Genomic DNA, 16,927 nt, shown 5'->3' on the forward strand with positions numbered 1-16,927 from the left:
GCAGAGGGACGTGGGAGTTCTTGTGCGAGACTCCCAGAAGGTAAATCTACAGGTTGAGTCTGTATAAGGTAAATGCAACATTGGCATTTATTTCAAGGGGAATAGAATATACAAGCAAGGAGAAAATGCTGAGCCTATATAAGACACTAATCAGGCAGCAGTGAAGTATTGTCAACAGTTTTGGGCCCCATAACACAAAGGATGTGTAGTCATTGGAGAGAGTCCAGAAGGAGGTTCCTGAGGATGATTCCAGGAATGAAGGGCTTAACATGTGAGGAGAGTTTGGAGCTTTTGGCCTGTACTCTCAGGTTATCTACTGGAGATGTACTACACAGGATATCTACCATTGATATATTTAAGGCAGAGTTTGATAGTTTCCTGATTGGTCCAGGCATCAAAGGATATGGTAAGAAGGCAGGTGAATGGGGTTGATAGTGATCCAGGTTCAGTCGTGATGTAATGGCGGAGCAGTCTCGATGGGCTGAATGGCCTAGTTCTGCTTCTATGTCTCATTGCCTTATCAAGGAGTATATAAAATGGCCAGATAAGCTAGCGAACCAGAGGGGTTGACGGCTGTTCTGAATTCAGTGAAGAAAGAGAAAAAGTATGACAGAGTATCAGAATGACAGGTCAGGCAGCATTTATGGAGAGGAATAAAGAGTTGACGTTTTGGGCCAAGACTTATCATCAGAATTGAAATAGAAGAGGGAAAGAAGCCAGAATAAGTTGGGGAAAGGTAGGGGAGGGAGTACAAGCTGGAAGGTGATAGGTGAAGTCAGGTGAAGGGGAAGGTAGGGTGGGGTGGGGGTTGAAATAAGGTTTTGGGAAGTAATAGGTGGAAAAGGTAAAAGGCTGAAGAAGGAATATGATAGGAGAGGAAAGTGGATCAGGGGAGAAGGGGGAAGGAGCAGGAGCACCAGAGAGAGGTGAGGAGAAAGGACTTGGGAATGGGGGAGCAAGGGGAGAGTGGTGTGGAAGAAATGACCAGATGCTAGAGAAATTAATGCAGTCAGGTTGCAGGCTTACCCAGACAAAATGAAGTGTTGAGTGGCCTCATCATGGCGGTAGAGGAGGCAATGGACTTATATGTAGGAATAGGAATGGAAATTAGAATTAGAATGGTTGGCCACTGGGAAATCCTGCTTGTGCAGATATAGTGAAGATGCAAAATGCAGCACTTGCCCAATCTACTTAGGACCTCACTGATATAGAGGAGGCTGGACTGCATGCAGTAGATAACCTCAACACCTTCACAGGTGAAATATGCCTCACCTAGAGGTATTGTTTGGAGCCCTGAATAGTGGTGCGGAGAGGAGGTTAATAGAGAGATGCAGCATTTTTCTGCTTGCTAGAATAACGGCCAGGAGGGAGTTTGGTTGGGAGGGATGAATGGAGACTGAATCAGGTTTAATATCACTGGCATATGTTGTGAAATTTGTTAACTTAGTGGCAACAGTACAATGCAATGCATGGTAAGTACAGAATAAATAAATGAATTACAGTAAGTATATATGTATATTAAATAGTTAAATTAAAAATAGTAGTGCAAAATTAGAAATAATAAAAGAGAATCATGGATTCCTGCAGAAGTTGAAAGTGGCAGGTGAGATAAAGATGTGTTTGGTGATAGGATCCCATTGTTGATGGTGGAAGTTGCAGAGAATGTCTTGGTGGTTGCAGAGACTCACGAGGTGGTAGGTAAAGACAAGATGTACTCTATCCTTATTGAGGTAGCTGGAAGATGGGGTGATGGTAGGTATCTAGAAAATGTAAGAGAAGTGGATGAGGGTGGCATCAATAGTAGAAGAAGGAACGTCTTCTCTGATGTTCTGGAAAGGAAAGCCTCCTCCTAGAAGCCAATGCTGAGGAAATGGAATGGCATTTTTACAAGTGACAGGGTAGGAAGAAGTATCGTCAAGGTGGCTGTGAGTGTCAGTACATCTATAAAAGATGTCAATAAGTAGTTTGTCTTCAGAGATGGAGACAGATCAAGAAAGGGGGGGAGAGGTGTCAGAGATGGACCAAGTGAACTTCAGGGCAGGGTAGAAGTTGGAGGCAATGTTGATGAAATTGACAAGCTCAGCATTGGTGCGTGAGACACTACCAGTGCAATTGTCAATGTAGCGCTAGAAGAGTTGGGGTGTGTTACCAGTGAAAGCTTGGAACATGGATTGTTCCACGTAACCAACAAGAAGGTGGGCATAGCTGGGGCCCATGGCTGTCCCTTGAGTCTGCAGAAAGTGAGAGAAGCAGAAGGGAAATTTTGAGAGATCAAGAACATGTGAAGGGTCACAGCTGTACGTGGGAAGGGACAAAGGGGATAAAATGGAGCTGAGGTGTGTGGATACAACTTCAGTGGAGTAGGATCAGGCAGAAGCAATGGGCCTACCTGGGCAGATGGGTTTGTATCAACTTCATTACTATTAGTGAAATTGTTGGGTTTGAAGGCTGGGCTTAAAATGGATGCCCCAGATTGCATATCCTTGGAAATAATGAATATATTGTCTGCCATCCTCAAAAGTTTTTTAAACTCTGGAAGAGTTCCAACAGCTAGAGGTTCTCAAATGTACTTTAGAAAATGAGATAGAGAAGAGCATATATAGATATGCCTGTTTAATGGTTTCTCATGGAGAAATCTGGCCTCACTCAATAATCCAGTCGATGAATCCCTTTCCTTCTACGCCTTGATGCACCATCAATAACTCACTCTGAGACGTAAAGGCGAGATAGCGGCTTTTATTGACTGGAAGAAGGAACCAGCAGTGAGTGACCACCATACTACATCCTGGAGACTGAGAGGCCGGGCCCAGGCTCTGATCGCCTTTATACAGGGGTCTGCGGGAGGAGCCACAGGAGCAGTCAGCAGGGGGCGTGTCCAGACAGGCACATGTAGTTCACCACACGCCTACAGGAGAATAAAACCTGTTTGGTGTTAAGTTACTCCTGATGATTCAGCAATGCATCTTCTGATATTTTGTTAGTCACAGGAACAGCCTAAATCTACAATCTTATGAAAATAGAACATTGTGATCATCTTACTGCAGAAAAGTTTACGACTCTGTTTGATATATAAAAAAAATTAGGAATAGAACACTTCCAATAGACTGGATAGGACAAAGTCAAATTATATTATTGACAAAAAATGCGATTGACAAATCCATTGAAATTTTTGAGCATGTAACTCTCAGAATACGTGAAGGGGAACCAGTTGACACAATGTATTTGGCTTTTTAGAAAGCTTTCAGTCAGCTCCTTTCTAGGAGATTGGCGTGCAAATTTAAAACACATGATTAGAGCCAATGTAATTATATCACAGTGCTTGGCAGGCAGTAAACAAAGGCTAGGAATAAATGTGTATTTTCCTAAGTGCAGGCAGTCCCCTAGGTTATGTTGCTGAGTAACCTGAACTGCTGGTAAGGCAGGAAGGAACAAAAACAGTGTGTGTGAGAGGATCATAGAAATAGCTATAACGAGTGCAAACAGGCACATGAAGAGCAGCCACCATTCTGCCTCACTGACTCTTGATTGAGTAAATGAGACTGATCAATACAACCAGCTTTGCTCAGCACCACAGAGCCTAAAAGTTGCATTTGAAAAGGGCGGAGGAAAAGAAGGGCTGTGGAAATGCTCCATTCTCACCTCGCAGCAGATGCCTGCAAGAGCCAACGAATCCATCTCCATTGATCCCACTGGTCTCTCAAACAATTGTATGGGATGTTGATAAGTTGAGTATTCATATCCAGGGTGAACCAGGTATAATGTTTCCAAGTTTCAGACTACATAAAACTGAATTGAGTGCGAGCTGTGAGAAGGGTACTGAGTGATTTGGGCAGGTTGAATGAATAGGCAAATGTTTGACAGGTTATTCATTTTGGTGGCAAAAACAGGAAGGTATGCTATTATCTGAATGGTGGCGTTTTGGGAAGGGAGGTAAAGAAAACTGGCTTTCTTTGGTCACCTATTGTTGAAAGTAAGCATGCAAATTCAGCAGGCAATTAGAAGGCAAATGATCTGTTGGTCTTCATAGTGGGAGGGTTTTATGTATGGTTAAGTTAAAGTCTGTCCCGAGCCTTACAGGCTGATCAGGCTGGTGCTAATGCCAGTTTCCGTGGTGTGAAGCGACTGAGAGTATGAGAACCCCACCCACCCCGGGTAGGATGCCAGTCTGTTGTGGTTTTATGTACAGAAGCAGCAATGTCTTCTTGCATTTGTATCTAGGCTAGGTGAGACCATATCTTGGGTAATTTGTGCAATCATTGTCTCCTTCTGCCGTGAGTTGGGCAGCAGACTGATTCCTGAATAGCAAGTCTGACACGTGTAAAGAGATTGATTTTAATTAGCAGATAGATTCACTACCTTTTAGAAAAATGAAGAGGGAGAATTCTAAAAGGATTAGATGGAGTAGATGCAGGAACTTGGAAACTACAACCACGTATCAAATCCAAGGATAAGAACTGAAATGAGAAATTTCTATGCCCAGAGGAAACAGTTGAAGCCAAATTATTTTTTAAAAAAATCATGAAGTTATTATTGTTCCTAGGACTAAAATAATCAAGCGATGTCCAGAAAGAACGAACACCGTGTTGAATTTAGAGAAGCCACGAACATATCGAATGCTGAAACAGGCTCATTGAGCTGAATTGAATCGGAGTAATACAGTACTTTAGCCCAACTGATCCAGGCTGACCAAAATGCCCAACTAATTTAGGCCTATTTGTCTTGGGCACATATTGTGAAAGCTTGTTCCATATACACATCACACACTGCCTGAAGGAGTTGCCCCTCAGGGCCTTTTAAATCTTTCCTCTTTCACCTTGAACCTATGCCCTTGAAGGAAAGAGAATCAAAACCAAGTAAAAAGTGTCTGCATTCATGCCATCTACGCCCCTCATGAATGTCACACTCCCCGTCGTTTTTCTATTTTACCGGGTTTCTATGTACTTTTATCAGTTTTAGTTTGCTTGGTTCATTCTTCCTTTCATCAAATTTTGCTTCCTCAAAGGTGGTTATGAATCGGTGTGTAAGAGGCAGTTTGAAAATCGGCCTGAGTGGTGCCATAATTATTGCAACCTCTCTCAATGTCAGGAAGACCAAGGAAGCTAAAGGTTCATGAGCCAGACCTCATCGGAAGATCAGAGGTAGAGAGGGCTGGCAACTTTAAATTCCACAGTCTTATTTCGGTGGATTCACCATGGGTCCAGAATGCAAGTCCAAATACAAAGAAAGCATGGCTGCGCCTTTACTTCCTTAGGGGTTTGCGTAGATTTGGTATGATCTCTAAAGCTCTGACAAACTTCTATAGTTGTGGAGTGTGTACTGACTAGCTGTGTCACAGCCTGGTATGGAAACACCCTTGAAAGGAAAATCCTACAAAATGTGGTGAATGCAGCCTCCTCCAACACCAGTAAAGCCCTCCTTACCATTGAGCATATCTACATTGAATACTGTCACATGAAAGCAGCATCCATCACCAGAGACTCCACCACTCAGGGCATGTGCTCTTCTCATAGGTGCCATCAGGAAGTAGTACAGAAGCCTTGGGACTCACCACCATTTTCAGGAACAGTTACTATCTCTCAACCTTCAGTCTCTTGAACCACTTCACTTGCCCCATCATTTAAATGTTCTCAAAACCAATGGACTCACTTTGGAAGACTCTTCATCTCATGCTTTTGATATTGATTACATAATTATTTGTTTTGTTTTTATATTTGCACATGTTGCCTTCTGCACACTGGTTGAACGCCCAAGTTGGGCGGTCTTCCATTGATTCTCTTATGGTTATTATTCTATAGGTTTAGTGAGTATGCCCGTGGGTGGCATATATTTACTTTGAACTTTTCACCGCAAAATTTCACAGATTGAAGCACATTCTACACAGAAACTGGTTATTCAGGCTTTCAGGCCCCGAGTCTGTTAATGTTCTGACCTGCTGAGATATATTCTCCTCAATCTTGTGTGACTTCTAGATTTACAATGAGCTTAACTTCCATTCATTTCAGTGTGAAAATTCTGATTGTGTTTAGAGTTCAAATGTCAAAGAGCCCCATAAACTTAAAAAAAATGAATGCAAATTTTTGAAATGATATAATACTGATTTCCTCACTATCAAATAAAATAAAATAATAAAAAAGTATTCCCTTTATTGTACTTGCCAAATGAAACATGGAGGGTCCTGAGGAGAAATAAAAAAAATTCTAGGTGTTAGAAATTTGAAATACAAACCAAAAATATCGGTTCAAAGATCCAATTTAATGTCAGAGAAATATATATAATACACATCCTGAAATGCTTTCTCTTCGCAACCATCCGCGAAAACAAAAGGCAGAAGGAGGTGTCTCCATTTTCCCAGCGAGCGGGGAGACATATCATACAACTCGCTGGTTTACAATGTTAAAAGTCCATTACATTGCTTTTATCGTGCTCTATGCCTGAAGGTTGCGAGGATCCTGGGTCTTTGGGCACACAGCAGTAGATTGTCCGGCTCCCCTGTCGACACACTGGTCTCCTGCTGTGACATTGAGCCTCAACCCGCCCGACTCCAGAGCCCCAAAATCTTAGGCTTCCAAAACCAGGCCGGACTCTTAGGCCGAGCCCTTGGTGTGCAGAACAACAGCCTGTCCTGAAACCCTGAGAACGGGTCCCATTCCCACAAAGAACTGCAGTCAGTGTGTAACTCTGGGTCAGGGTACGAACCCTGAAAGGGAAAAATAAAGATATTAAAGATGGAAATAGAGCTGTTTCCAAAGATGCAGCTTAGCTCCATCTCAACCTCTCTCCACAGTGAAAGAGGAGATCTGAGCTTGTAAGAGAACCTTGGTGAGCATAGGAAGCTGCCCAAGGAATGGGAGATGGAATTTGGACAAGTGTGAGGTATATTTTGGTAAGTTAAACCAGGGCAGGACTTGTGCAATAAATGGCAGAGCCTGGGAGAGTATCATATAGAGAGATACAAGGCTAAAGGTATATAGTTCCCTGGAAGTGGCAGCCCAGGTGGACAGGGTATCACCTAGTCTGCAGTTGCTGTCATTGATGCAGATGAGGCCATTCTGTGGGCACCAAAAGCAGCAAATGAGGTTGGAGGAGATGCATAGTCTTTTAAATCAGTTCATGTTGAGGTGAGGGTGAAGTTATCCCCTCTGGTTCAAGAGCCTGATGGTTGAGCAGTAATAACTGTTCCTGAACCTGATGGTGTGGGACCTGACACTCTTTCCTTCAGGATGGCAGTAGCAAGAGGAGAGCATTGCCTGGATGTTGGGGTCCTTGATGACGGATGCTGTTTTCTTGTGACAGCGCACCTTGTAAATCTGGTGGTGGGGGGTCTTTGCCTGTACTGTACTGGGCTGTATCCACCACTTTATGTAGACTGTTTTGTTCCTGGGCATTGGTGTTTCTTGTGCAGTCAGTAATGGATCCAGTCAGGATATTTTCCACTGCATCTTTAGAAGTCGGTCAGTGTCTTAGGTGGCATACTGAATCTGCATCAACTTCTAAGAAAGCAGTAGCATTGTGATGTCTTCTTTGTGATGGCGCTTGCATGCAGGTCCCAGGGCCAAGGAAGTTAAAATCAATGCCCTGATGAGGACTGGCTCAGGAACCTCCAGCAGCTTCTTGCTGGAATCCATGATCATCTCTTTGATTTTGCTGACACTGAGTGGCAGTTTCTTGCCACTCCTCAACACGATTTTCAGCCTTCCTCCTTTATGCCAGTTCATCACCACCTTTGATTCAGCCAACAAAACTGAGGCTGTCGGCAAACTTAAATAGGGCATTAGAAGTGACTTAGCTATGAAAGACGTGAAGCGAGTGGAGTCTTACCTGGGTGGAGGGGTAATTCCTGCTCAATGCAAAAGGAGGCATTGCAGACGTCTGGCTGAAGAAGTTTTGCCATGAGATCAGATGTGGCAGAGGAAGAAAGGAATACACACAGAATGGTGGAGGAACTCAGCAGGTTCAAGTTCATTTTAATCCCATTCAACTGTAAACATGAATATGCCAAGAGGAGCACCACAGTACATGTAATACACAACACACAAAGTAATATTACCACAAAAATTAACAAATGATAGAAGTCCATATTTGATACAAATTTAGAAAGTAAAGAGTATAATGCTACTGGCGCTTCATGCACGATGACACCTGGAGTTGGGTAGTCTTATGGCCTGGGGGAAGAAGCTGTTTCCCACCCTAACACTTCTTGTCCTAGTACAACAATATCTCCTGCCTGATGTTAAGGGGTCAAAGAGATTATTGGATGAATGGGAGGGAGCATTGACAATGCTAAGTGTACTATGTAGCCAGTACTCCTGACAAATATCTTGGGTTGAAGAGAGACTCTAGTGATCCTCTTAGCAAACCTTGAAAGCCTTTATATGGTCAGATGCCTTGTAACTCCCATACAGTTGGTAAGGAAATGGTTCACTTGTTATAAGATTGGTTCAAATGGGTGGGGGGTGCAGTGGAAGACTTGCTCACCTCAATCATCTCAAGAAGTGGGGATGCTGCTGTACTTTCTTGACTAATGAGGTGGTGTTAAGGGACCAGGTGAAATTGTGAACTGCCATAAACTTGGTGCTCCTAACTCTCTCCGCAGAGGAGCCATGTATGTGCAGTGAGGGGTGATCAGCCTAAAGTCGACAATCATTGATATGGCCTTGTCCACATTGAGACTCAAGTCATTGTGCTGGCATCATTCTATCAGCCCCTGTACCTTCTCTCTGTATGCCATTTTGTTGTCATTGTTGATGAGGCCAACCACTATTGTATCATCAGAGAACTTGATGATTTGGTTTGAATTGGATTTGGTAGTACAGCAATGCATCAACAACAGGTCCTTCATCAGGAATGGAAAAAGGAGATTAGAAGTTATAGTAAGAAACTGGGGAAACGAGAGGGGAAAAGTATAGATGATAGGTGAAATTGGGAGGGGGTTAAGGTGAAGTAAAGAGCTGGGTAGGCAATTGGCAAAAGAGTCAAAGGATTGGAGAAAGGAATGTGATAGAGGACAGAAGGCTGCTGAAGAAAGGGAAGAGGGAGGAGCACTAGAGGGAGATGATGGGCAGGTAAGGTATAAGGTGAGAGAGGGAAATGGGAATGGTGAAAGAGAAGTGGGGGGCAGTTACCAGAATTTGAGAAGTTGATGTTCAATCGGAAGTTCTAGAACACGAACTACAGTAATTGCACCCCCCACCTTCAAAATTTCCCATTCTCATTTCCCCTCTCACTTTATCTCCTTACCTGCATATCACCTCCCTCTGGTACTCCTCCCCCTTCCCTTTCTTCCATGGCCTTCAGTCCTCTCCTATCACATTCCCCCTTCTCCAGCCCTTTATTTTCACCAGTAATTCCACTGCTCTTCACTTCACCCCTCCCCCTCTACTGTTTTCACTTATCACCTACCACTTTGTACATCTTCCTCTCCTTTTTACTCTGACTTTTAATTTTTTTTTGTTCCTGATGGAGGTTCTCAGGCCAAAGCATTGACTGTTTACTCTTTTCCATTGATGTTGCCCAGCCTGCTGAGTTCCTCCAGCATTTTGTGTGTGTTGCTTGGATTTCCAGCATCTGCAAATTTCTTCTTGTCTGTAGATTTTTCTCTGGTTTGTCCTTCTCTACAGTATTCTGTTCCAAATACAAACAAGGGTGGGTGCTCTGAAGGATGGGAAAAATGCTTCGAAGATAATCTTCAAAGAAGCAATACACTAACTTATAAAGCATATCAGTTTTACTGATTAAGTTTGGTTTTATGATATTTTTCAAATGGAAAATTATGTTAGGTACTTTTCAAAATAATCCTAATACCACAGCTTTTTTATGTTTAGTCCAATTTTTTTTAGAGCTTCTCAAAATATATTGTTGATCTGTTTTGTTTTACTTTTCAGGAATTAGTAAGAATTATTCAGCCTATTATGTTGGGAAAAATTGTTAGTTTTTTTGAAAACTACGATAAGGATGATACAGAAGCTTCTAAAACTGCCTTTGGATATGCTGCTGGCCTATCACTTTGTACGTTGTTTTTGGCAATTCTACATCACCTGTACTTCTTTCATGTACAAAGGAGTGGAATGAAACTAAGGATAGCAATGTGCCATATGATTTACAGAAAGGTAAGAAATTTACTGTCAATGATTGCCTCTCTATGGAGTTGCAAAGGTTAGTGTGGTTTAATTTTTGATGGATACACATGACAAAATTGGTTCACGATAAAATACAGTGAATTCCAGTTAAATGATGCATATCAGGACCAGTGCATTTTGGCCCAATTAAGTGGTTGCCCAATTAGCTAAAGTTTAATAACTAAAAAGATATGCAAAAGATAACCTATCATTTAACTGAGTAACGTATTATGTATTTAAATGATATGTAGAATAAATTAGAACACTACCAAAAGTTCTACATTACCAGAACACTGTGCATTAGTTCCTAATTGTTATTGATGGAGGAATTAATTCAGTGTATGCTGACGTGTTCTTTTGAACACCTGTAAATGAACAAAATTAGCACAGACACCTAATGCAGACATTAGCTGCCTTCAGACACTGCTTTTAACAGTTGCATCCTCCAAATCTTCATTATATTTATAACATTCAAGATGATTGTTGATACCTTAAAAACCTCTTTGTAGTGCCTAACTTGTTGAAGTAGTGAAATCGTTTCATTTTCACTCCCAGCTGTTTCTGGCATCTCCAAGCCTGAATACTTGAAACTGCATGAGTACAACAAATCTGAACTGTCCTACTGTTTATTTTTCGCCGAATATCAGTGACTAAAATCACTGCTTTTTGAACATAAACACATTCAAATGACACTCTTTAAAAAACTGTTTGCTCTAAGCACAATGTAATGTCTAGAGGTCACATGATGTGCATACGACTGATGCTACGTAGAAAATATTCGGCAATAATTGCCTGCCCCAATTAAGCAGCATAGTGTCCCAAATAAACAAAGGGAATCACTAATAGTCTCTCACTAATTCTACCTACTGGGCCTTTATCTGTAACCTTATACAATTTGGGATTTATTACCGTTCAGTTCACTAAAGGCATTCAGTCAGTCCTTATAATTTAATGTTTTTGCTTTTAACTGGCTCTTTTAAACTGATGGTTTGGACAAGGGTATAACTTGTCAGATGAGAGCTGAACTGGTCAGATAGATTGTAATCTTCTCTGAGTTCAGAACTCAGTGTCCTCTTTCTGTAGTGGATGTTCCTGGGCTGTAGCTACCCATGTGCGCCGTGTTCCTTTAATTTGTTTTCACCGGATCTTCTAGACTGTTCAGAACCCTCAAATTAAGTTAGTTGAAAAGGTGAAGATGCAGTTACTGAGTTGTCCTGCCAATTTGCTGGGCCTCTTTCTGCTTATTCAGTTGTTTGGATCACTTAGGTTTCATATAAGGCTTGGTTGGTGGTTTAATTATTAGTCATATGACTATACTTTTATGAAATATACTTCAACTTTGCAAATAATCCTGTTTTATGGCACTTTATCAGAGCATAACATGGGCTGCATTACCTTCCCCATTCTGGTGTGCTGTGCAATGTGGTTAAGCTATTTTAGTATGAACTGCAGACTTAGTAACCATGCCTTGAACATTTTTAACAAAATTGTTGATGCAGATGACAAGCAACTATAAGCTCAGCACTAGCCTCTGAGGTACAAGTTTCCAGTATGAGAAACAACATTTTATCATCACTCTCTACTTTCTATTGTTGAGCCAGTTGTTTATCCATTTAGACAGCCCTCCCTGGATCCCACACAATGTAACTGTCCAGAGCAGCCTCCCGTATGGAACCTTAGTAAGTTATATAAGCCATGTTTACTGCCCTACCCCAATTGACTTTCTAGGTCATGTTACCAAACTTGGTGACCTCCTGCACACATAGTAATGCTGGCTATCCCTAATCAGTCCACGTCTTTACAAATATACATGTACCGTATCTTATCCTCAGGATCCTCTCCAGTAATTTACTGCCACAGACTAACTGGACTATAGTTCCTCGGGTTTTTCTTTGTCACTCTTCCTAAATAAACTGGTCTGGCACCTCACTCATGGCTAATGATGATGCAAATATCATATGGTGATGATTGGGGATCCACAGTTTCTCCTCTTGCCTCCACAGAGTTCTTAGATATACATGGTGGGCCCTGGAGATTTTTCTATCTTCACACCTATTAAGAAATCCAGCACCTCCTCTACTGTAATGCTGACTTTCTCTGAGATCTCCCCATTAACTTTTCCTGGTTTTGACAGATTCATGTCTTTCTCCACAACGAAATGTACATTAAAAATTCTGCTTATCTCCTGCTGCTCTACAACAAGATCTCTACTCCAATCACTTTTCTGTTTAATATATATAAGTATATATACAGTCAGAAGTTTACATACACCTTGGCCAAATACATTTAAACTCAGTTTTTCACAATTCCTGACATTTAATCCTAGAAAACATTCCCTGTCTTAGGTCAGTTAGGATCACTTCTTTATTTTAAGAATGTGAAATGTCAGAATAATAGTAGGGAGTGTGATTTATTTCAGCTTTCATTTCTTTCATTACATTCCCAGTGGGTCAGAAGTTTACATACACTTTGTGTTTGGTAACACTGCCTTTAAATTGTTTAACTTGGGTCAAACATTTTGGGTAGCCTTCCACAAGCTTCTCGCAGTAAGTTGCTGGAATTTTGTTCCATTCCTCCGGACAGAACTGGTGTAACTGAGTCAGGTTTGTAGGCCTCCTTGCATTGCACACGCTTTTTCAGTTCTGCCCACAAATTTTCTATCGGATTGAGGTCATGGCTCTGTGATGGCCACTCCAATACCTTGACTTTGTTGTGCTTAAGCAATTTTGCCATAACTTTGGAGGTTTGCTTGGGATCATTGTTCATTTGGAAGCCCCATTTGCGACTAAGCTTTAACTTCCTGGCTGATGTCTTGAGATGTTGCTTCAATATATCCATGTAATTTTCCTTCCTCATGATGTCATCTATTTTGTGAAGTGCACCAGTCCCTTCTGCAGCAAAGCACCCCCACAACATGATGCTGCCACTCCCATGCTTCACGGTTGGGATGGTGTTCTTCGTCTTGCAAGCCTCACCCTTTTCCCTCCAAACATAACAATGGTCATTATGGCCAAACAGTTCAATTTTTGTTTCATTAGACCAGCGGACATTTCTCCAAAAAGTAAATCTTTGTCCATTGTGCATTTGCAAACTGTAGCCTGGCTTTCTTATGGCGGTTTTGGAGCAGTGGCTTCTTCCTTGCTGAGCAGCCTTTCAGGTTATGTCGATATGGGACTCGTTTTAGTGTGGATATAGATACTTGTCTACCTGTTTCCTCCAGCATCTTCACAAGGTCCTTTGCAGTTGTACTGGGATTAATTTGCACTTTTCGCACCAAAGTACGTTAATCTCTAGGAGACAGAATGGGTCTCCTTTCTGAGCGGTATGATGGCTGTGTGGTCCCATGGTGTTTATACTTGCGTACTGTTGTTTTGTGCAGATAAACGTGGTACATTCAGGCATTTGGAAATTGCTCCCAAAGATGAACCGGACTTGACATCATTTTCTGACCTCAATCCGATAGAAAATTTGTGGGCAGAACTGAAAAAGCGTGTGTTCAACTGTACTTCTAAAATTTCTTAGGATTCTTCTCTGCCAAAGCTATCTCATGTCCTCTTCTTGCCCTGATTTTCTCTGGCTTGATCCCAGCTGCCTGCACCTGATCCATGCCTCATTTCTCCTATCCAGAGTCTCAATATTCCTTGTCACCCATGTTTCCCTGCTCCCACCAGCCTTGCCCTTCACTCTAACAGGAACATGCAGATGCTGTGCTCTCACTGTCTCACCTTTAAAGGCTTCTCACTTTTCTGTGGTCCCTTTGCCCTCAAGCAACCTACTCCAGTTGACCTTTGCAAGTTCCTGTCTCATACTGCTGAAATTTGCCTTGCCCCAAATTAGAATGTGAACGTGTGGACTAATTCTGTATGGTTTTTATAATTACTTTAGAACTTGTAGATCTATGGTCACTGGTTCCAAAGTGCTCCCCCCATTGTCACCTCAGTGTCCTACCCCACCCTATTACCCAAGAGTAGGTTAAGTTTTCTCTTCATTCAAAGGCTTTATCCCTCTTCATATTGCCCAAGGAATGTTTGCTGAATGCACTGAACAGATTCCACCCCACCTAAACCCTTAACAGTATGGCAGCCCCATTCTATGTTGGAAAACGTAAAATCCTCCCCTATTATTCTTCCAACTCTCCACAATCTTCCTACTAAAGACCATTCAACTGCTAGCTGCACATTAAGTGTGGCCATTTCATTGAAGCTCTGGACCTTGATACTCTCAGGACTATCAATGCTCATGAGTAAATCTATCTGCAGCTCTAGCTGTTCTAACAATTCTGTTGAGAAAAGCTGGCAAGCTGGGCAAATTCTCAGCAAAACCTAATAAGATTAGTGCCAATTATATTTCCCAATCCTTTTAACTGACATGTATAGAAATGGGCCTTTTGAAACAAAATGTGGGAAGTAAAATTAAGCACTTCCTTCCTACATTAATGTTAGAAATAGATAACTGTTTTTAAATCATCCACATTTTGTTACTTTGAAATTATTTGTATTGATTCAAAATACACAATTTTTAATATATTTTTGTTTCAGGCACTGCGTCTCAATAACCTTGCACTGTCAAAAACAACCACAGGCCAGATAGTGAACCTGTTATCCAATGATGTAAACAAGTTTGATCAGGTATGTAGTTTGCAGTCAAGGAGCAAGGCATGGGTGGTCCACTATAATCATAAAGTTGTCAAGTGAAACTGCACAGAAGCAGCCCGTTCAATCGACTAAGCCCACGCTGATCACCAAGTAGCCTACTATGCTGTGTGTTTCGAGTGCTCATTCAGCTACTAAAGTTGTAAGAGTTACCTACAGCCATCACTTTCTCAGCTAGTGCGTTTCAGATTGCAGCTACCTTCTGGGTCGGGAAAAAAGATCGATCATGATAAATTCTTAGTTTTCCTGGCAAAATGGAGCAACTTGGATCCCCTCCACTTTGCCCACTCTCACAACAGGTCAACTGAAGATGTCATTTTATTGGCTCTTCACTCAACCTTGAAACATTGGCAGAAGATTGATACGTCAGGATGTCCTTTATTGACTCCTGCTCTGCATTCAACACTATCTTCCCCTCAAAACTAATGAATAGGATCCAGGTCCTTGGTCTCAATACCTGCACGTGCCACTGGATCCGTGATTTCCTCAGTCAGTTTGGATTGCCAACAGTATCTCCTCTACAATCACCATCAGCACAGGTGTACCCCAAGGCTTTGTGCTTAGCCCCTTCCTCTACTCGCTTTATACTTATGACTTAGAGGCTAATGACAACTCCAATGGCATATTTAAGTTTGCTGATGACACCACTGATGTTGGGCAAATCAAAGATGATGACAAATCAGCATGTAGGGAGGAGATTGAAAATCTGGCTGAGTGGTGCCACAACCTTCACTTAGTGTCAGCAAAACCAAGGGGCTAATTATTAACTACAGGTGAAGAAAGCTGGAGATCTATGAACCAGTCTTCATAAGGAGATCAGAGGTGGTGCAGCTCAGCAACTTTAAACTTCTTGGTCTTATTGTTTTAGAGGGGCCAGGATGTAGTTGCCATTACAAAGAAAGCGCACCAGCACCTCAATTTTCTTAGTATTTGTGAAGAGTCAGAATGTCATCTTGGACAAACTTCTTTAGAAGTGTGCTAGAGAGTATACTGACTGTTTGCATCGTAGCCTGGTATGGACAACACCAATTCCCTTGAATGGAAAATCCTACAAAATGTAGTGAATATAACCCAAAACATCACGGGTAAAACCTTTCCAGCATTGAGCACATCTACAAGAAGTGCTGTTGCAGGAAAGCAGCATCCATCGTCAGGGCCGCGCTCTCTTCTCACTGCTGCCATCGGTAAGGTGGTACATGAGCCTCAGGACCAGTGCTACCAGGTTCAGGGACAGTTAGTACCCCTCAACCATCAGGCTCTTGAACCAGCAGGGATATCTTCATTCACCCCAATTTCACAACCAATTGACTTAATTTTGAGTACTCACGTTCAACTCATGTTCTTGATATTTATTGCTTATTTATTATTATTATTATTTTGTTATTTTTGTATTTGCACAGCTTGTTGTCTTTTATACATCGCCTTTGTTATGCCGATTTTCATTGATTATGTTGTGGCTCTTTGTATTTAATGTGAAAGAAAATGAATCTCAGGGTAGTATATGGTGACGTATATGTATTTTGATAATAAATCTACTTTGACTTAGTTTTTATAAAAAAACTAAAACATAGTGGAATGATTGTACTCGGTAAAATTTACTAAAAGAATAACTTAAGGAAACAGATGACCTATGTTCCTCATCAGAGGTTGTGATTGATGGGGAACTTCGCTTTCTGTAGGATCAGATCGTTCATTATGTGCCATGTCACATGAGATGGGCAATCACGGTCTTTCCATGACCACTAGCGTTCATGGCAAGTTTTTCTACAGAAGTGGTTTGCCATTGCCTTCTCGTGGCAGTGCCTTTATAAGATGGGTGATCCCATTATCAGTACTCTTCAGAGATTGCCTGCCTGGCGACAGTGGTCACATAACCAGGACTTGTGATACGCACCAGCTGCTCATGCAAACACCCACCACCTGCTCCCATAATCCTGATTGTTGGGGCTAAACAGGTGCTACATCTTGCCCAAGGATGACCTGCAGGCTAGTGGAGGGAAGGAACACCTTACACCTCCTTTGGTAGAGATGTATCTCCACCCCACCACCCCTAAATAACAAAAAGACTATTAAATAACACCTTGTTTCCTCTTGGGTGCCTAGTAAACACAAGTCACTTAAATACACCGTGTCTATCTACAAAGCAATATGTCCCAGTTT

At 41.8% G+C, this 16,927-nt stretch overlaps 1 protein-coding gene across 5 annotated transcripts in view; it reads left to right on the top strand.

The window, feature by feature from the left end:
• Positions 1-16,927, top strand: part of abcc4 (ATP-binding cassette, sub-family C (CFTR/MRP), member 4) — a 268,298-nt gene that overhangs the window by 36,567 nt on the left and 214,804 nt on the right. For all 5 annotated transcript variants that reach the window (XM_059970351.1, XM_059970353.1, XM_059970354.1 and 2 more), the window contains 2 exons: positions 9,882-10,106; positions 14,654-14,743. In XM_059970351.1, coding sequence (XP_059826334.1) covers positions 9,882-10,106; positions 14,654-14,743 — 315 coding nt within the window. The remainder of the gene's footprint in view (positions 1-9,881; positions 10,107-14,653; positions 14,744-16,927) is intronic.

This window comes from Hypanus sabinus, chromosome 5, assembly GCF_030144855.1.
Source record: "Hypanus sabinus isolate sHypSab1 chromosome 5, sHypSab1.hap1, whole genome shotgun sequence".
Taxonomy (NCBI): domain Eukaryota; kingdom Metazoa; phylum Chordata; class Chondrichthyes; order Myliobatiformes; family Dasyatidae; genus Hypanus; species Hypanus sabinus.